The 21622-nt window shown below is 39.0% G+C and overlaps 5 protein-coding genes across 5 annotated transcripts; 2 read left to right on the plus strand and 3 right to left on the minus strand.

Moving 5' to 3' along the window:
* Nucleotides 1-780: 780 nt before the first annotated feature.
* On the plus strand, nt 781-3786 carry AK88_00897 (uncharacterized protein; the record flags this gene model as incomplete). The annotated part of the gene is made up of 1 exon (XM_012478541.1): nt 781-3786. The coding sequence occupies one exon, from the start codon at nt 781-783 to the stop codon at nt 3784-3786; it is 3006 nt and encodes a 1001-aa protein (XP_012333964.1).
* Nucleotides 3787-4870: 1084 nt separating this feature from the next.
* Nucleotides 4871-9238, minus strand: AK88_00898 (uncharacterized protein; the record flags this gene model as incomplete). The annotated part of the gene is made up of 3 exons (XM_012478542.1): nt 4871-4927; nt 5034-5102; nt 5297-9238. The coding sequence occupies 3 exons, from the start codon at nt 9236-9238 to the stop codon at nt 4871-4873; spliced, it is 4068 nt and encodes a 1355-aa protein (XP_012333965.1).
* A 3466-nt stretch (nt 9239-12704) lies between these two features.
* Nucleotides 12705-15265, plus strand: AK88_00899 (uncharacterized protein; the record flags this gene model as incomplete). Its single annotated transcript, XM_012478543.1, has 12 exons — nt 12705-12807; nt 13011-13080; nt 13213-13333; nt 13476-13545; nt 13710-13759; nt 13907-14005; nt 14134-14194; nt 14346-14434; nt 14562-14633; nt 14795-14847; nt 14953-15012; nt 15157-15265. 12 exons carry the CDS (start codon nt 12705-12707, stop codon nt 15263-15265), a joined length of 957 nt encoding a protein of 318 aa, XP_012333966.1.
* Nucleotides 15266-15384: 119 nt separating this feature from the next.
* AK88_00900 (uncharacterized protein) lies at nt 15385-18905 on the minus strand (the record flags this gene model as incomplete). Its single annotated transcript, XM_012478544.1, has 2 exons — nt 15385-15851; nt 16007-18905. The coding sequence occupies 2 exons, from the start codon at nt 18903-18905 to the stop codon at nt 15385-15387; spliced, it is 3366 nt and encodes a 1121-aa protein (XP_012333967.1).
* Nucleotides 18906-20654: 1749 nt separating this feature from the next.
* On the minus strand, nt 20655-21368 carry AK88_00901 (uncharacterized protein; the record flags this gene model as incomplete). Its single annotated transcript, XM_012478545.1, has 1 exon — nt 20655-21368. One exon carries the CDS (start codon nt 21366-21368, stop codon nt 20655-20657), a length of 714 nt encoding a protein of 237 aa, XP_012333968.1.
* Between the last annotated feature and the right edge of the window lie 254 nt (nt 21369-21622).

Below are 21622 nucleotides of genomic sequence, written 5' to 3' on the forward strand. Positions count from 1 at the left end.
TCCCATTTCTGCTTCACTTGCGCAGTTTGGATGGAATGTTACTCCAAAAGCGCAGCAGAGCATATTCATATTAATATATATATATGTATGTACGTACTTTCGTGAAGTACGCATGAGAGTACTACAAAGGCATACATGTTATGTGCGCAGGCGTGGTAGCCACAGTCCGGCGCATATTCTGCACGAGTGCTAACAGTACCAAGAGGTATTTTAATTTTATAAAATTCGATTTACCCTATATTGATGCGTGGCTTCTTCCCACCAGTGATTAACGTTTGCCTGAGTTACCGGCTCAGTGAAGAGATAAGCCAATCTGTTTGAAAAATTGAGTCATACAATTGTAAATATATACTGCCCCCTCTGTTGCCTACTCTTGTATGTGCAATTTGTGCACAGTTTTTTGTATGTTGGCCGTGCCACGGTTATGCTGTTGCAAGAAAGAAACAACTGCAAGAAGTGTGGGGACATTTATTAACCTGTTACCCGCCTTGTAGCCTTATTCGATTCGCTAGTCTGATAAGAATAGTGCAAAAAAAAAAAAAAGTCGCCACAGAAAGAGACATTGTTTATCTGTACAAACGTATGGCACTTTAAGAAACAACGCCCGGATTAAGAACAAAAAACTTCGTACCAGTTTGTCCCCACGTGTAGAACTCTTATTCGTGTGAAATTGTCAACACGTAGTTTATAGAAGAACGAAATTGTGATCAAGCATTCTGTGATAACTGTCACCAGACGGAAGCATTTTTTTTTTTGACCCGCACCCAAGCACCACATAATATGCCTCTCAACCTAGATATAAAAAAAAAGCTAAATTCCCGAATTGGTAAAGTAAAATGCGTTGACGTTCACGAGACGGAAACGTGGATACTGGCGGCGCTGTACAATGGGAAGTTAATAATTTTCGATTATGCAAATCAGAACACGATTAAAAATATAGAAGTGTCGGCGTTCCCCTTAAGGTGTGCAAAATTTATTGAGAAGAAACAATGGATTTTATGTGCGGGTGATGACATGACCCTTAGGGTCTACAACTACAACACATTTGAGAAAATAAAATCGTTCGAGGACCATACGGATTATATAAGATATATCGAAGTGCACCAGACTCTGCCATATGTATTGACGAGCTCAGATGACATGACGATAAAATTATATGATTATGAAAATAATTTCGAAAAATTATGCTCCTTTGAAAATCATATTCACTACGTAATGATGTGTAAATTTAATCCTAAGGATACGTACATTTTTGCCTCAGCTTCTTTAGATAAAACGATAAAAATATGGGGAGTGCAAAACAACACCCCCGTGGTTACGAAGCCCCATTTTACCTTAACGGGTCATACAAAAGGGGTGAATTGCATTGACTATTCGTGCAGTGGAGAAACATCTTACATAATAAGTGGAAGTGATGATAAAACGATACGCATATGGGACTATCACACGAAACAGTGCATACAGGTACTGAGTGGACATACGCAAAATGTGTCTTGCTTAATTTATCACAGTAATTTACCCATCATAGTATCCTCATCGGAGGACTATAATGTGAAGATATGGAACAGCTCAACGTTTAAATTGGAGAGTACATTAAATTATAATATGGATCGATGTTGGTCTTTGTGTGCAAAAAAAACGAAGAATGATTTGTGCATAGGATACGATGAAGGGTTAGTAGTTATTCAGATAGGATCAGACAAACCCATTTTTGCCATGTTTAAAAATAAAATAATTTACATAAAAAACACAGATATATATATTATCAATTTGCAGAATGTAAGTGAAAATGACGATTATAATGACGGGGATGTGTACAGAGTGAATAAAAAGGAGTTGGGTAATTGTGATTTCTACCCAACCAATGTTTCTTTTCATCCGAGTGGAAGATTTATATGTGTGAGTGGACACCACGAATTTAATATTTACACTTCTCAAGTTTTGAGGAATAAGGCTTATGGGAAAAGTGCGTTCTTTGTGTGGGCACATAATGGGGACTATGCGATAAAGGAAGAAGGCAATAAAATTAACATATACAAAGATTTTACTTCGTACCATTCGTTTCAAGCCCCCTTCGCAGTATCGCAGTTATTTGGGGGATACCTCCTAGGTGTTAAATCTAATAATTTCATTTGCTTTTATGATTGGAATGACTATAGCATGGTCCAAAAAATTGATATTAATGTGAAAAATGTGTACTGGAATGAGGCTGGCACGTGTGTAGCTCTCACTACGGAGGACAACATATACATTTTAAGTTACCTAAATGCAGAGGGCAGTAGGGGTGCCTTGAAGGAAGATAATGTATTATCGGCTTCACCATCAGGAGGTGATCACGACGCGAATAACAAGCATGGTGCACAAAATGAGGAAAATAACTTTGAACTGGAAAGTGAAATTAATGAAGCGATTGAAAGCGGAATATGGATATATGATAGCTTCTTATATGTTTCCAAAAATTTAAGATTGTACATTTATACAAAAAAATTTATCGACATTTATGCGTACACAGATAAGTATTTGTACATTTGTGGGTACGTATATGAGTACGATAGAATTTTTCTGCTGGACAAGAATTACAACTTCCACAGTTTTTTCCTTCCAATCACTTACCTGCAATATCAGAAGTATGTAATGAACAAGGATTTATCGTCAGCCGATTTGATATTAAAAAAAATTCCTGAATCTCTGTACAACAAATTGAGCCTGTTTTTAGAAAAAATGGGTTACAAAAATGAAGCATTAAATATATGTACAGATTTGGAAAAGAAATTTGAGTTGTCCTTGTCCATTGGAAATTTGCAACAATGTGTAGATATAATAAAAGATTTGGAACAGAAGGAAAATAACGCATTTATTCATAATAAGTATAAAGCCCTTGGGGACACTGCACTAGTGTATAATGACATACCGATGGCCATTTATTGTTACAAGAAGACAAATGACTTTTCCTCTTTGCTAATAATTTTGTCCACATTGGGTGATAAACTAGGGTTGGAGGAATTAGGAACCATGTGTATAAATAACCACAAGTTTAACATAGCCTTTATATGCTTCTTCCTCCTTCATAAAGTAAACAAATGTGTAAATATCCTTCTAAGTGACAATAACTTTGCCTACGCCGCGTTCTTTGCGAGAGTTTATAAGCCATCCCTGCTACCCACAATATTGCTGAAGTGGAAGGAACACCTAAATAAGGTGTATACAAACGCGCCCGTTTTGATTCTAACGCCGGAAGAAAATCCGGAGTACTTTCCAGAGTATGAGGAAGCCGTGAAATGTGAATCCATTTTTGACAATGTAAAAACTGTGGGAAGAACCCAAAATTATAATTCTTTAAAAAAGTTAATCGATTTGAACATCCTCGAAGAAATTAAAGAAATTGGACATGAAAAAGTGGAGAACATTTTCCTAAAGCAATTTAATGAAGAAATGGAAAAGGATGTCCAAAATTTCGACATTCTTAAGTCATTTGGCAGTATTCAGAAAAATGAAGAAGCTAGTCAGGCGATGCAAAATAATATAAAGGGGGAAAACAAGGCGGGGCAGAAATCCAACAAAAAGAAAAAAGAAGGAGAAAGTATCTCGAACAAAGCAAAAGAATTTGCAAAAAATCAGAGCCATGTAAATGAATCTGGTCATAACGACTTTTCCAAGATGGAAGATACAGATTTTTTAAATAACAGCGATATTATCGATTTGGATAACAAGGATGATGTACCAGATGTGGATTCGAGTGCGGGTGACAACAAGGTGGCCAATCATATTACGGAACCTTCCCAATAGGGAAGCGGAACCACTGATTAGAAGGGGGTAGTAACAACGTATTGGGAAAAATAGAACACTCACGAGACAGAACCATTTGGAAAGGGATTCCCAGCTCGTATGAAGCATTTTGTGTTAAGCGTGTTGGAAGGCTCACCAAATGGGATTGATGCAAAATGAACGAGCGCCGCACAAAAAAAAAAAATTCGCGTGGCACGAATTTTTGTGGCTACCCTTGTTTTAAGGCTCGAAACTTGTTGTTCGCCAATTTTGGCTGAAGGGGCGACCCATACGTGCACACAAATATGTTTATACGACTGTGTGCAAATGTGTAGGCATGCAGTTATGTGTGCTTGCACGGAGAGAGGGTGATGTGTTTTTTTCTACCTGTACAATGACCACTTTTTTACCTATCGAAAGTTAATTTTTTGTAAATTTTTCCTTTCTTGTTTTTTTTGTCCTCTTAAAAATGCTTACACCAACCCATCATGGTTCCTTACCCATTCCTCGTGCACAGTAGCAGAGTAGAATACAGTGGTAAGAGAATTACGTCCAAAGGCGCATGCACAATTTTGGAAAAGGGGAGAATATACACCTTATAAACGCTTCCCATTTTGTAAACATTTCTTTTTATAAAGATTTAATTCATGGTGCTCATTTGGCAACGAATTGCGAAATTAAGTTGTAGACGTGGGGTGAAGCAGATGAAGTGGCGCACAAAGGGAGGCACGCTGAATTAAAAACAAAAATGCCATACGAGTGAAAATTTGGAGAGAGACGCGTTTTTAGCAGCCAAGCAACACTCGAGAAGGGCAAGCGAAAAAAAAAAAAAGCGCTACGTTGATGTGTATATATTGTTTAATTACAAAAAAAGTAATAATTAAAGATTGTGGGAAATAAAAAGGTGTGCTAAAGTGTATTGCGCTTTAGACAGGTGTACATTCACAAGAAACGTTCAAATGATAATATGAAATGGGAACATGAAGTGATAGCACACCTTGGCTTCCTGCTCCTGGGACATGGCGGAGAGCTAGCAAAGCTGACCAACATAAAAAAAGAAGTCCACCCGGGCCGGAGGTTCCTTCGCTCTAGTCTCCCGTGATACTCAGTTGGATGACCGGTTCCAACTTTTAAGCTCCTCTTCCAACGAACACAAAGCTTCCTGGAAAGAAGAAAAGGGGGGAAAGGCAAAACCAAATGATGTGGTTACAAGAATGGAGATAGCCCAGCTACATGTTTCATGTGACACACTGCACAGGAAAACTTACGTTAATGTACTTGGGGCCTTTGAGCATCTGCTTCACGACATCGGGTTTGCTCATGAGTAATTTGGCCAGCTGCAGGGAAAAAGGCAATGGGAGGAAAAGGTCCCCGGTAAATGTATCACTGTGAAAGATCGTTTCTTTTTTTTTTTTTTTTTTGGGGAGGGGCACACCATTTGGTGCTCCCACGACTCGCTCGCTTGTGGTGCGAGCTAGCCATTTTTATAACATAGCACCACGTGGGTGGCACCTATTTCTCCGCCGCTTACGTCAGTATTTTTGAGCAGAATGTTCCGAATATCCTCGTCAAAAATGTTTAAGAAATCGTCGAACGATTTGTACAGTTTGCCACCGTCGGTGGAGTTGCCACTGAGGTCATTTTGGGTGAGTTCGTGCGGCAGACGGTTCGTGCCTTCGGGCAGTTCATTAAACGGACCAGAATTATGGGGAAACATAATCGGAGGGATAATATTTTGCGATGAAGGAAGCCCAGGTATGATCGGGATGGGGGGGAGTTTGAGGTTGTTTAAATTTGGAGGGGGAAACAACTCTGGTAATGGCAGCAAGTTAAATTCTTCAGGAAGGACATTTGCCGCGTTGTTACTACTCCTATCCATCTTAGCTTCGTATCTGTTTGGTGTGTTTCCAGACGTTAAGTATATAGGAATTTTCTCCAAAGAGTCATATTTAAATTTAATAATGATGTCATTTTTGAGGACTTCGGTGTCTTCATATATTTTTGGAGGGTAGTGGTTTCCTTTTATGGCAACTTGGTAATTTATTTTTACATTTTCAAAAGTTTTGTAATTCTTAAAGATTTCGTTTAGTGAAGCTTGAAGCATTTCTTTCATATGTGATGTACTACCAAAAGTGGTTTCGAAAAAATCAGCATGTTTTTTCCCTTGATGATAGACGTCAAAGTTGACTTGCCTATGGTTGGTGAGATTATGTTCCTCCATTTTATTCCCTGCACATTTTAGTAAAACAGAGTTAAGTAAAATTAAGACGTTATTTTGGTTACCAGTGCACGAGGTGCCATGAAGGAATGGAAATGTGTTTCGTTCCGCACCTTCCGCGAGTTTGTTCCCATATTGGGATACATTTTTAAAGGTTGATAAATTCATGAATGTGTTTGTGAAGGAACCCAAAAGGGTGTCCTCTCCCTCTGGACTACCCACATGGTGGACAGCATCGTCATCCCTATTTTTAAACCATATGGTATTGGTATTATGAAAAATCTTACCGTTTCTTCCTTGTTCTGATTTGGCCGATCTTTCCATTTGTCCTTGGTTCCGATCCCTCGGGTTATAGGTAACTCCAGAATAAAATTCAAATGGGTCTTTAACCTCAGAGTGGACATCACTCATTCTGTTTTTAATTTCTCCTCCTTTACTTCGATCCAATCTGTGTGCATTATGCGAATACACGTTTGGATTTTCATCAGAAAAATGGACCGTTTTATGACCACCATTTCTTCCTCTATAAGAATGGTCATACATGTGGTGGTCATCTGGGTAATATTCAGCCCCTTTGGACCCTCGATAGTTTGTGGAGCTTATATCTGGGTTATTCCTAGGGGAGACGTTTCTTCTCCTTTTCTGTGGTATATTATCCAACTCATCATCTTCCATATGGTTAAAGTATGAGTTAATGTTACTATCTGATGGATGCACTTCTTTATGATGTGGTTTGTAGGTGGATGATTCTCTATACATTTCATCATTTGCATAACTAGCGTTGTTGCCATATCGCTCGGACGGGAAGCCACGTTTGTTTTTTAAAAAGCTGAAATCTTTATTCATGATATTGGTGGGGGAATGATCAAATAAGTTTTCATTCTCTGCAAACTGTTGACTCGCAATGTTCCTACCATCGTGGGTACCGTTGTACTTGTCCATGTATGCAGATTTATTTTCCGTTGGATGAGTGGTCCTGTTGTGTAAGTTTTGATTTCTACTAACAATGTTACTAGTGTTGTAGGGTTCTTCTTCCTGTAGGTATGCATTCCCGTGTTGTGTTCTTGAAAAGTCCAAAGGGTACTTTTGGTTTCCTCTGTTAAACCTATCATTTGGTGGGGGAGATGCACTCATCATCCTTGCACTTTTGTTCATTGTATAGTTGGAGCTCTGCGTATAATTATTCATAACGCTGGTACTAGTTTGTGGGAAATTTTTGCTCATGTGATGATGCTGGGGCAGTGCGTTGGGTGGAGGAAAATCACCTAGTAGAAGTTTTTTACTTAAGGAACTATCCAGATGGGGTTTACGAATATTCGCAATATCGGGGAGGAGAATTTCACTATTGGGATTTTCAGAAGTATTTTTTAAAGAACTAAACTTTTTGATTTTTCCTTCAATTTTTGCTTTTTTATATTCTTGATGTCTTTTTTTTTTCTTTTCGTACTCTTCATTCAGTGTGTCTATTATTTCTAGCATAATATTTTTGCTTTCGTTGGACCTGTTTGTTTTTTTTTTATCATTACTTTTGGCATGTGGGCTTACACTTTTCGGCTCCAGATGGACGAAATTGGGACTTCCTTTCGTTTCTTCTTGGTTTCTCTTTTCATCGTTTTTAAGGTTCATAGATTTCGCATTTCTGATAACGCGATCGCTTGGGCTCTGCTCCCTGGGGAGCGCGTCCATGGTTTTACTTTTGGTTGAGAAACCCGCTTGGGTGTCCTCATCTTCCGCGGGGGGTATTGTACTGTCCAGCTTGTTTTCTGTGGCATTTTCTAGCGAATTTTCCCGTTTCCTTTCTACTGCGTTTTCAGTTTTGTTTTCTTCTGCTTCTTCCAGTTTTCTTTCGCTGTTTTTCTCCCCCATAGATTGGCCACCCCGATCGGCGCCCACGCCAGTTAAGGCTTTATCCCGTATAAGTTTCCACTCGTCGATTAACTCCCTGGCCATGTTCTGAACCTGTTCGTTGTCCGTGGTATAGTTGAGGCCATTTTTTTCATCGACTTTATTTCTAGCTATAAAATTGATGGGGACTCCGATCAAGGTGCACTTTAAATGATCGAGAGTGATGTTTAAATTTTTTAAAACCTTTAGAACATGAATTAACAAAGTGGAGCATTTTTTCATGCGTTTTTTTTTGGCTATATTTTGCAACATCTGTTTTATGCACGATAGTCCATCTTCCTCCAGGAACACGTCAAGCATGTCAATGCAGTTATTTGCGAGAAAGTCGAAATGATACCTTAAATTGATAAAACTGTTTTCGTCCTTTACAAGTTCAATTATCTTTTTCATGTATTCCTGTTGCTTTAAATTTTGTAAATCGTTGTTTAGTATGTCCATAATTTTACCTTTGCACTGTTCTTGTCTGTCAATCCCTTCATCCTTACATGAGTCCTTCTTGTCCTCATCACTGTCATCCACCTTTTCCCCGTTTCCCTTCTTCAACGACTTTTCATATTTCGCCTTGATAAATTTTAGGTAGATGATTATTTTCCCTTTTTTATTTTTAAATGCGGGTTCGATATAGTACAGCGCATTTAGTAAGTTCGAATTTAGCGGTTTGTCTTCAAACAAGCAGGGGATAATTTTTAACTTGTTGGCAAAATACCATGTGTCTAGGATTTTTATTTCATTTGTACTTAGCCCGTCAATTTTTTTAATTTCGTTCGAACTATCCACAATGTTTAGTGTATTTTTTAGTTCTAGGATTATTTGTTTTGTGTCTTTTGTTGGCTGTTTGTTAATGGTGTCAATTTGTTCTTCCAAGGTGTCGGCGTTGACATTTATTGGATTGTTTTTTTTTTCTTTCAAGTCTTTTTTTATTTTTCGTGCTTGCTGTAATTTTGCTTTTTGTTCTGCAGTCGTTTCTACATTTGTGACTTCATCCGGTTGTTCCTTCTCATCGAGACTTTCCTTTTGGTCTTTTTTTTTTTTTCCTGTTAACTTTTTCTTTCTGCTTTGTTGATTCATGGACTCCACATTATTTTCTCCATCGCCGTTGTTTGAAACCTCATTGTGCTGCTGGTCCACTTTTTTTAGTCTATGTTTTTTTACTTTACTTTTGGTTGTGATATCATTCTCATCCGTGTTGGTCCCACTTGGATAAGACGGAGGGGGCTCCACTGGCATGTCGCTCGTTTCGTTTGAGTTTATATTGGTTAAGTTTGCTTTAGCTTTTTTTATGCTCATATATTTTTTTCGTTTCTTAAATGCAACTTCGTTGGCATCGATAGGGTTGGGAGTGAGTTCCATTTGAGAAAGTTCTTAACGCAGCATTTGACATGCCTTATTTTGACTCACCTATGGCGTTATTTATTAAAAATTTTTTTTTTTTTTACGTTTCAATTTATGCACGCTCGCTTTTGCGCATAAATTCTTATGGGTGCATTTGCTGTTGTCTTGTTCTGTTTACCAAATGGGCACGATTTTGCGAAAAAAAAAATAACAAAAACAAGATAAAAAAAGGTCGTTTATCAAAAAATTTATTCTGTTTTTTTTTTTTTTTTTTTTGTATTTATACAAGTACAAAGGTTCAAGATAAAAATTAAACTAAAAAAAAGGGTGCATTGTTCGACATAGCTTACGTTGCACAAGTCGATACATGCTTCATGAGATGGGGGGGGGGGACAAAGTAGCACTTACGTGAATACACGTGGTCGTGTTTATGTACGTGTGTCCATAAATATATAGGTAAATTTACATATATATATACACACACGTTTGCAGATAATACTTCAAAAAAATGGCATGCGCCTTAAAAAATGGTTGCACATGAACAGCCAAATAGGAGGATGCCTTTTACTCATTCTACCATTTTTCCCACGTGGGTATTGGTTTAAGTGATACGAATATTTTCATTAAATTTAAAAACATACATGTGTTGGTTCTGGTGCACCGGTATGTAAATGCACACACGCGTGTACAAACTCTATAGCACGATGGTGTCTGTCCATGCAAAGTCGTTTATACAAACAAAAATTGTAAATATATGCCCATAGTTAGTCTGTGCACAAACGAGCGCATACGCTTATAGGCTGGACCGTTTTTTCCTGTTAGCCAATGTTCTGGCACGTTGAATATGGGTAAGCAAACATTTGTATATGCGAATTTGTACACACATATCCAATGTGCTGCTTTTTCTTCTGTGTTTGATTATACTGTAGAACAAAGTTGCCCTTTACAGAGAAAACACGAGCGGACGCAAAAAAAAAAAAAAAAAAAAGGTTACGACTTCTTCATGTGGTTTAGGTAAATTATGCTTCTGCCCTTTTTGTTCTTTCGCGTTTTACAAGTTATTCCGCACTTATTGAAAACGTCCGTCAAGAGGCACAGGCATGTATGTATATATGTGCATATACATAAGCCATGCATACACAGTGTTATGTACGCGCAGGCATGTATGCCTATGCGCTCTGTACACTGGTACATGCGCCTTTAGTACATTTATTTAATCATATGCGTCCAACGCGTCATAACGTAGCACGTGCCTTCACCGTCACTTCACAATTTAGCATTTTCCTAATGCGTTGTTTTATTCTGTTCCCTCTTGAGTTCTTTTGCCTGCGCATACCACTGCCACGTTCTTCCCCTGCAACTAAGTTCAGTTAAAATAGCTCAAGTTCACACTATTCTGGGGCTATTTTTGTTTAGCTTAATCTTCCTTTACCGCGCATCCTCTTAAAGGAAGCGATTTCGTAATTTAAAAAAATATATATATGTATATATCAAATGGCAATGTTGGTACGGCTTGGGAAAAGTCAACATAAGTATTTTTTTTTCACATCATATTTAAAAAAATATACTTATTGTGCGTAAAAAAAAAAAAAAAAACAAAAAGCGACCTCATCACGTACAATTGAATTGTTACGAATTACGTTGGCAAATGATGCCAGCTGCTCGGAGTACATAAAATGGGCATATTCAAATAAGGTGAATAATTTATACATGTACATAAATATGCATTATTGCATCCTTTGAGGGGTACAAACGGCGCCACAGGGATTTGCCAACTTGAAAGCTATTTGGGACGTGCTTCGTCAAAAATAATTTCATGTCCGCCTTTTTTTAAGGGGGATTCTGCCTTGGAACGTTTTTTTTTTTTTTTTTGTTTTGCTTCAATTCAATGTTGCGGACGGCCCTTCTGTTTTTATTCACCTTTCCGGTGCGCAGAAAAAGAGAGGTATGACGCTCACACAGTGAAAAAAACAAAACAAAACAAAAATAAATTACAAATGTGCGTCAATCAGTAAATAAACGCAACACGCATACGCATATATGTATATAGTGCGCCCTGCGATGCCCTGATTTGGCGAAAGGTAATGCATTCACAAGGGGAGATGTGCCTACGCCAACGAATTGAAGTAGGACTAGGAAAAATCAAATGAAAGGGCGCAGCGTACATATATAAGATATATTGTTCCCTAAAGAATGAAAAGGAATACATGCGTAACACGGCGTAATGGCACCAAAATGTGGACACTACAATTTTCTAAAAGAGTAGGATAGGAACGGGCCACGCAAAAGGGCACGAAAAAATATTTCAAATGATATGCTTTCAAAGAATGCACATGTATGCTGAAAAGTGAGTTTTTTTGTATTTTTTTTTTAAATTTGTAACTATAACACAGAATATCATTTCGCTGTTCCATTTTTATTATGGGTGAAGCGCTGCCTTCATCGCAACAATCACCAAAGTAATGCCACACTGAATTGTAATAACACTGCGCTTGGGTTTTTTCATGCTACTTAAGTGACGTAGGCGTGTCATCCATGCTCCATATGTAAGCTACGCAAATGGTTAAGAAGTCACAAAGCACCCGTGCGATGTGTAATGCTAACATACACATTCATGGAGGACATACACAGTTTTATATTTTAGTGTATATGTGTGGTCTTGCGGATCAGCTGGGACATTTAGGGTAAACTCCCTGCGCATGCTTCTGTTGAAGTGTCGCTCTTCATGGAGTTCAATAAAGGGAACCAAAGGAAGGAGCTGAAAAAAGGAATTGAAAAAAAGTGATCGGGCAAGCGTGCTAGGACATTGCACACACGTTTTGAGCATTCCATTTTAAGTCGCCATCCCATTTGCAATTTCCCATTTTGAAATTACCCCTTTAAACGGTGTTCGTTCTTGGACGATTTATGAGTCCCTTTTTGTAACTCGCCTGAAATAAGAATATAAGTTCAGATACGTCGCATAAAATAATTTCGTAAAAATCGTCATTCATGTCGGGCACATTGCATTTCGTTACAAAAACGTAGCAACTGTCATATACTGTCATAAAAAAGTAACACACGCAACGTTGTAAACATTTTTAGCCACATTCAAAGCGTATTAGCAACAGAATCTTGTTTTTCTTTTGTTTTTTTTTAAGACCAATTAAGGGGGGAATAAGAATGCTCTAAAAACAGCAGGTATAAAAATTTGCCATGCGTGGCTCGATTTTTTCACCTGATCGTGCACTTTTATGGCATGAAATTGAGCGTCCCGATCAGGGATTGTCAAAACAGCGCAGAACAGGGGGGAGAGCAAAATAGCTACATCACAATTTTGCTGGAAAAAAAATCCCATCCTGTTGTCTCCCTTTAATTTGCCTTTCACGTTCTCGCCAATGTGATGTCATGTTGCGCCTGTTCTCGTTTTTCCCTCCTCAGGGGCTTTAGTGCGAAGGGCCACTTTACACACAGACCACATTTTTTTTAAACCAACCATCCTGGAATGAGCGAACCAATAAATGTAAAGCATAAAATAGGAGATACATATCGAAAGGTGTACTCATATTTTAAGCCAATCACATACTCGTCTTCATTTGTTAAAAATGGTATGCCTTGCCTTGGGTCTGTTGGATTTGTGAACAGTCATAGAGTGATGTCGTGCCGAGGGGCCATCACTTCATCTTAAAGGCGACATGGATAGTATGAACTTTAAAGCGAGACAAAAAAAAAAAAAAAAAATGCGCCAAAGGGGGTACTTCTTTCACTTGAGGCCATTTTTTTTCACTCCCCACCTGCAACCTATTTTTAGGGACACTGACCCCAGCGGAGTTTGTGGACGCGGGGGATTTTCTTGTGTACAAGTTTAGAACATGGGAATGGTAAAAAAAAAAAAAAAATTTACATGAAAAACCGAAGTGATTGGAACAGCCAACACTACTTCCCAGCAGCAGCGAAAAGGGCGAAGTACGTTAATCCGACGTTCCATCTTTGCCCACTTTTTTTTTTTATAGGCAAGACGCAGATAAAGATCGCAGAGTTCCCTATCTTCCTGAGGGGAAACAATTCCTCTTAACGAAAAATGTGGCTTGCAAGCAAAGAATTAAGGACTTGAGTTATATCATGCGCGATGTGGTAATTTGGGAGTTATAAAAAGATAAACCTGCACGTGTGTGTGTGTGTGCTTTGGATTAATCTTGCACAATCAGTTAATGTGATTTTTCCTTTTCCTTGCAAATGAACTACATGTCCTTATACTTCAATCGCCTTTTTTAAGAAAACTGTTGAAGACGATTGGCTGCTTCCAAGTTACGAAGAGGAGAACAACGCCACTGACATAGATGAGTGTAACGAATGAAGATAGAGAGGGGGAAAAAAAAAAAAAAAAAATAGACACGTATGTACATGTTGCGTCTCTTCAGTGATTACTGAAGTGGAGGAACAGCACCGAGTTTTAGACATCATTCCTACATCCCCGCGACGAACAAATTTTATTCCTCACTTTTTTCAGACATGCGTCACTTGGAGCCCCCGCCCAAAAGTGTGTCCCTGCAGGAAAAGGTAAGAATCGAAAAAAGGAAAAGCGGCAGATGAGCAGAAGAGTAACAGTGTAGTATATAATGGTCCACGACACTATGGACAAAAAAAAAAGAATCCCAATGTACACACTCCCTTCCCGCCTGCAACTTTTTTCTCCAACCTGGCCAGGCGCATAACCACCAGGATGACTCGGTGGAAGAGGACGACGAAGCCATTGACATACATAACTTTGACGCACACTTTGACCCAAACTATGACCTCATTAAGGTTACTCATATGAGATAGTGGATAGGGCAAATATATATATCCATTTTGTTGCTTACTCCCTTTGGGAAAAACTTCATTTGTGTCTTGCCAAACCTCGTAGCTCTGCATTTTTTTTTCTGTGCCCACAGGAAGATGACCCAGCCGCGCTGGACCACGCAGGTCTTTATTCGTACGGTGGACAGAATGAAAGTAATATGAAAAAGATTCACTTAGAAATAAATCCGTGTGTGTGTGTCTACATAATGGCGCGGAAAATGTGGCAAGGAATAAGTGCCCCCCAGTGTGAATCACACCCGTGTGCACCAACCCGTTTCCTCACTCCAACCCCTCCACAACGCAGACGTTATGAAAATACGCACGTACGATGTCAGCATAACATACGACAAGTATTATGAAACTCCTCGCATATGGCTGTTTGGATATGACGAAGTAAGTGGGCGGCTACTTTTCAGCTGCCATTTTTCCCCATTCCACTTTTTTGTTATGCATTTGTTTTTACGCATTTTTTGCGGTAATGCTCCCCGAACTTGCCGCTCCCCCCCTTCGTCCATCGCAGAATGGGCACCCGCTCAAATCGGAGGAAATTTTTGAAGACATCTCTGCAGAGTACAGTTACGAAACCGTTACTGTTAGTGGAAAAGACGAATACATAAACAGATATTTGGACATAATTATTTATGTTACTCGAAATGGGAAACCTCATATTTTTTTGTTCACCTTTTTTCATCTTGGTATACGTGCTATATATATGTGCATTGGGACCATTTTTTTAAATTCCTTTGTTCGTAGTATGACCCCCATCCGTGCACAGGTGTAATGACTGCATCTATCCATCCGTGCAGGTATGTTGGGAAGTCCCAAAAAATGATTTACCTTTTGTCGTCACCCCCCTTTTATTTTGTGTGTTTATCCTTTGGACAATATTTTTGCACTCCTCACTTTTGCAGACACGCCGAAGCAATGTTAAACATTGTAAAAAATTGGATGAGCGAGGGCAAGGAACCGAGGTAAGTATACCCCGCCCGCACTCCCTTCATGTGTGCATTCCTGTAGTGTAACAATTGAAATGCATGTATATATATATGTACACATATAAACAAGTGAGAGATTATTAAAAATGCAGCAACTGTTCCCCTCCCTCTTTTTCGAAGGCATGATCTGTATCTCCTATTTCTTTTGAAGTTTGTCTCTGGCGTGATACCAACGATCGAGTATGACTTTACAACGGATATAGAGCTCCCAAGGGATGATACGCAGTAGATGTGAAAGGGGCCGGTGGGTAGAAGCAATCCCCCCCCAAAAAGCACACACACACATATATATATGTATACCAAATATGTGCTTGAGCATATCCTATTTTTAGAGGCCCAGTAGATGACCTACTGGAGTAAGTTCTTCAACAAATCTAAGTCGAATATGTCGGCTCCGTCGAGGAACTCCTCACTTTTTGTAAAAATTTGAAAAATTCTTTGGAACTCATTTTGGTCCATGGTTTCTCCGTGATTTTCTAGCATCTCAAAAAAATCACTGCAAGAAATTTTTTTCTTTTTATTACTCTCTTTGTAATAATTTCCTATGTTTTGTATTACTTGGTCCAAATTTGTTTCGTCCTCCGTAGCGAAATTGAAGTAGGTGTAAATAAAGGCATTGATGTTGAAGTATATATGTTCGCAGTCCTTTGTGATGTCCCCCTCGAGGGTGTTGTCAGTACCACAAGGATTTGTTTCGCTTTGGTTATCTTCGTCGTTTTTGTCTCCCTCTTTGTTATCTCTTCTTTTTTCTTGACTGGAATTGATGTCTGCGCAACTTTCGCTGAGAAGCTCTTTGTCGGAATGTGTATGGGTATCTGCGAGGGGGGGAATTGGGTCGGTAAGAACGTTTTGCTCATGCAGTTTTTTGGATGCGCGTGCGAGATATGGACTGCTACACCTGTATACATTACTACGCGACATACAAATGGTGTGCGATGTGCGCTGCTATCCCAGCTACGATCTGCCTTACCCGTACACCCCGGAGGTCTCACAAAAAAGACATTTTGGAGCAAGAGGTCGTCGTCCGACTTATAATTCACCAGGGTTACACCGTCCGCCATGGAAAGGGATTCACTGACTATAGCCCCTCCCTGAATCAGAAGTGGAAGTACGTACTTATAGTAAAAGTGATACTCCTGTATTATGTTTTGTATTTCAAATTTGGATAGGAACACATTGATAGAGGCGAAGATGTACTCAATAGACAAAATATTGAGGAGTTTCTTAATATCATGTTTTTCTTTTTTTTGTTGAAATTTTTTTTTTTGAATTTCACAGTAGTAAAAGGAGTCCATAATTTGTTTGAACATGTTGCTGGTCTTGCCTCCAATTTGTTCGATAAAATTTTCGAGAGTGTTACTTTGGACCTCTATGTTTTTTTTTAATACATTAGCGTTAATACGATAATAAAAGATTTTGTTGTTACTGAGTATAAAAATGTTTTGATTCTTCGAAATGACATTTTGTATGGCGCCACTGGACACGATGACCCCGATGTACCTGAAGCAGTTTGCGTCTATCGGGGTTTGCGTGAACACGATCATTTTTTCGTTGAGCACAAAAAGGAAGATGTTGTTTTTGTCCAGGTTGTGTTTAGCTGGTTCGGTGGATTTGTTTTTTCCGCTAGTGGTTGCAGTACCGTTTTCCCCATAATCCATGAGGGGCAAAAATCTGTTAACGTTTTTATCTCGAAATGGGAGTTGAACAGTTTTTACAATTTTCTTTGTCTCCAAGTCGAAGAAACGTATTTTGGAGGCTTCATTACAGATGCATAACACTTGTCTATCGTAAAAGTATAGATTTTGCGAGAGGCACGTTGGGGCGTAAATCTGTTCTATGGGCAAGTACGAGATGGTGATATTATTTTCAACCAAGTTGTAATGATGGAAGATGATGTACCTGTTGTTGGTTATGCCTACAATGATGTAATAATTTTTTTTGTGAACCTCTTTTACGATTTTCAAATCAGTGAATGTGATATTATTATTGTTAACAACTCTGTAGGCAAACTTCCAGTCGAAGGGATTAGAACAATCTTCATTTTTATAAATGATCATATTAGCATTTCGAGAAGAAGAAATGAGTATCTTATCATCCTCACTGAAGTACAGGTATGTCACTTGGTATTTCATATCTCTGCTTGAGAAAAATATTTCCAATGTGTCCGCATTAATCAACTGAATGAATCCGCACTTGCATCCCACACAAAGTATATTTCCACTGTTGCTGAAAATCATAGATACGATTTCTTTTGATGTCAAACATATTGAGTGGACTTTTACGTTTTTGTCAAAATCGAAGATTTCGATTAGCCCATTTTCATTTCCGATGTATATGACGTTTTTTTCGCTAGTTGGGTTGGTGCATATGCAGCTGATGCAGGAGCTGTCGAAGTGAAGCAGCGTTTTATTCTCTGCCTGGGTTTTCTGATCCAGTGAGTTTTTAGGATCATTTGGTATGGCGTGTGCTTGTTTAAGTCTCCCTTTTGTGACCTCGCCCTGGGTGCGTTTTCCCCCTGTTACAAGCTGATCATCGTGTGTGTCGTCCCACTGAATACCACTCCCTCTGTCGTTAAAACTGGAGGGGTGTATTTGTTTAATAATGTTTTTTTCCGTGCATAAGATGAAAGAGTTCCATGCAAAGAAGTCGTCCTCAAAATTAGACAGCTCAAAAGATATCGATTTAATTTGCCCCACATGGATATTTTCAAACCATGCGTAACATTTGAGGTCTGTATCAAACACCTGAACGCTGCCATCACTGAGCCCTAAAATGACATAGTTCCCATAACTCTGTACAATGTTTATTGGAATGTCTTTTCTTATTTCTAAGTACTTTTGATATTCCCTTTGTTTAACGGTCTGTTTTGTTTTGCTCAAGAAAATGGAACTGTAGTCCCAGACAATGAGGTAGCCATTTGTCGTTCCTGTCAAGAGCATTGTGGAGTTATCCACAAATGACGTCTCGGTAAATATAAAACGCTCATTTATTATGTTACTCTTGTATAAGGAAGGACTGTAATGGGTAATCGTTCTATGTTTCTTTACAAAATTGTAAATGTATAACTTGGATTTGCTGTTGGAGATAATTTCGTACTTTTTATTCAATCGAATTTTTTCTTGGGTTTCCTTCCCATATATTTTGTCTCTGCACACGATGTTGTGCTCCCCTCCGTTGGTGTCGAAAATGACAATCTCTTGGTAAAAAACGGCATTCGTGCTGCTCCTTTCGCTACCCTTAGCGTAGAGCTGCTTCTCCGTGAGTGCGCATATGTACCTGTTGTCAAAACTTATGTCCACGCACTCGAATCCTACGTTCTCTGCTTGGCTGTGGTTGGCATATCCACTGCTCACTCCGTCCTTGGTTCCTGCACTTGGGCTGTTCACCGAGCGTGGGATGTTCACACCATGTGGAATTTTCGCCGTACGTGGACTGTTCACCGCACGTGGACTGCTGTTCTTGTGGCATGCCTCCCCACCGATGCTCTCCTTTGGCTCAACTTTCCCCGAGGGCTCATGCGAACTGTGATAAAAAAACTTCTTAACCGGAACTAAGCATTTCTGGTTTAGTCTCCACAAAATGATGAAAGAGTCCCTCCCTTTGTCGCAAGAAACGATAAATTCATTGTTACAACTTTTGATCAATTTTGAAATTTTGTTAACATGTCCCCTAAAGAGCAGCTGCTCCTTTTGATCCACTATAACGATATTGTTATCCGAGCTGTAGACAATGAGGGGATCTCCATGTTCCCCCGTGGTGTCTCCTTCCTGTTCTTGCTTCCTTATCACGTGCACACTGCTAAGCGACTCATTAATTCCGTAGCAGAATTTTAACGTTATAGGTTCGTCCAACGTGTGTTCGTTTTGCATGGTTCTCTCCTTTGTTTGTTTGAGGGGCACGTTGTGAATAATTTTCTGCGTCAATTTTTTTTTTTTGTTGTTTTTTTTGTCCAATATTCAAGCCTGTGGCAATAGAGACGAGCGTAGTTTGGGTCTGCGTAGGATTAACGCGCGGTTTACAGATCCATATACGGCAGATCCGAGTATGTGTATATTACGCTTGTAAAGAGGGGTTAACACAAGACAGAAAAGGGGGAAGACTCCCCCAAAAAAGAAAAACAAAAGGCACTTTGTTTACGATTACAAATGTATGTCTCTTCAGTGTTGTGCATATGTAGTAAGACCTTAATCGAGTGCGATAATATCAAATTAAGATTGACCAGACAGCAGGACAAATTTGCGCTGTAGGGGAGGTGCAGTAGTGCACGTATGTCTATATATATGCCTACCTATGCGCATAACTATACATTTGAACACGTGTGTAGGACATCATGAGTGCTTATTATGCCTCATTATAGCTGAGAATCGAAACAAGCAAAACATAGTGGCCGTTAGAAGGGGAACTTGGAGAAGCGTTTTTCATACATGTACAAAATGGAGAAAGGAAGAAAGAAACGGAGCATCTTTTAAGACTCTCTCTAAACTGCAATTTTTTTTTTTTTTTTTTTTTTTTTGTCTATATATACGGCAAAAAATAACTCCATGGCAATATGCGCAATTGATGTTCTTTTTTTTTTTTTTTTTTTTTTTCTCCATTTTGTAAGGGGTGCGATTATTCTAGCAGTACAAATATAGGGATACAGGAAAAAAGCAAAAAATGGCTCATGGAACATTTAAACAGTTCGGATAGTAGACTTTTATATGGGTGAATAAAATTTCTACACATGTATGTATTTTGAATCATCGGCAGATGCAGACCGCTGTACCTTTTGCCCTGTGATTAGCTGTTAGGCGGAATTTTCGTAAATGCGTTGTGTGCTTCTTGGCAGAGGAACCTTTATGTTGACTTTTACTCTTAGGGGCAGGGAGCGAAAAGGGGCAGCAATCTCTTCCTTCTGTTCCACTGCAACGCTTCTCCCCCTGTGGGATGAGCAATTTCACGATTACTCTTTTTTGCAAAGAAAAAAACTAGATCGCTTTTTCCCCTTTAATTAGGGAGACTGTCCCCCACACAGTGGAGTGTTGATTTGGAAAGGCTGCTCACGCGTTAGAACGTTTTTTTCAAAATTATACTTTTAAATATGAAGATATTTTAAACAAAAATTAAAAGAAAGCTAAAGATGTGTTAGTGATGTGCAAGAGTAGGGAAAGGTTTGTTCGACATAATAATAATAAGGCAAGTGTGTGCAGAAGGAAGCACGTCACTGCTGAGGTGTCAATGTCCAGGGGACGGCAGCACAGTGGGTGCACGAATACACACGCGGTTATACATGTTTGCAGTAATATACATTGTGTGCAAAATGGAAGTGGAGACGGACGCATTTAATGGTTGCTCCTGTCTATACACGTGCGTGGTGGTTATATAAGACGGATAAACGAAAACAAGTGGACGAAGGTCAGAAGGGGCAACATTTAACACACGGGTGATGGAAACATTTTAGAGGTGAAGAAGCAAAAGGGACAGAAATGGACACATAAGTATGGAACGCATACGTATGGGACGCACATGAAAAAAAAGAGGGGGTTAATTTTAGCATGTGTTGAGGGAATGTACTTAAGGAGGAAGTAGTCCATGTAGGCACAAATAAGTGCAGCTCCCAAATTACGGGGGAGGGGGTACTAATTTTTCTCCAAGAAGTCTGATATTCGGTATGGTTGTCCAATGAAGGGAATAAATTCACTCTGTGTGGTAGGAGGGCTTTTACTATTCTCTTCATGGAAGGTACCATAATGGTATTTGCTTAACAATAAATCATTTTGATTATAATTTAATGTGTACTTGTAGAGTTGCCAACTGATATATGATCCAATAAAATACAAGAAAATGCCAACCACGATAATAAATAACTCTAAGTAAATTTTCCATGCATATGTTTTTTTCTGGACTGGTAATAATTTAAAGAAGTTTTTAATATACTCATGTTTCTTGTGCACATTTTGAGTAGAGTCATCCGTTTTTTTCTCTTCAAACATGTAGTGTAGCGCAGTTGAGAAGAACTCCAAAAAGAGGTTGTCGACATTGATTATCTTCCAGTAGTGCTGTGGGTCTAACCACTTAAACCGATTTTTGCCTATACACTTAAATAGTAGCCATATGAAGTCAGTAATCCCGAATATCATATTTACAACTGTGAAGCAGAAGTACCTCAACGTTAAGTAGGAGCAGAAGCAGTCGATCCCAATGACAACCACCAACAAGTGGGACACAAACAGGAAAGATCGGGGCGTAAGTAACTGCAGCCCAGCTAGGAGCACGTGTAAAATTATGCACACTCTATATTTCTTTATGCATTTTTTCACATCAAATTTGTGTTTATTTCCTAGGTCATACATTATAATATTTTTTTGTTCTCGTGAAAATTTAGAAGTTTGGGACGGGGACGCGGACGTCAGACCGGGCACCGAGGAATAAATGGGTTGACGAGGGAGTACTGCGCGGTGGGATACTATGGTTATACTCTACTATTCTCGGTTGCACATGTATGTATGCTTGCGTGCTAGTGTATTTTTTGTCCTTTTTTTTGTACTCCTCAGCTGAGTTTCCTCCTCGTTTTGTTTTTTTTTTTTTAACGCTAATTCACAGGAAA

Source organism: Plasmodium fragile (assembly GCF_000956335.1).
Source record: "Plasmodium fragile strain nilgiri unplaced genomic scaffold supercont1.7, whole genome shotgun sequence".
NCBI lineage: Eukaryota > Apicomplexa > Aconoidasida > Haemosporida > Plasmodiidae > Plasmodium > Plasmodium fragile.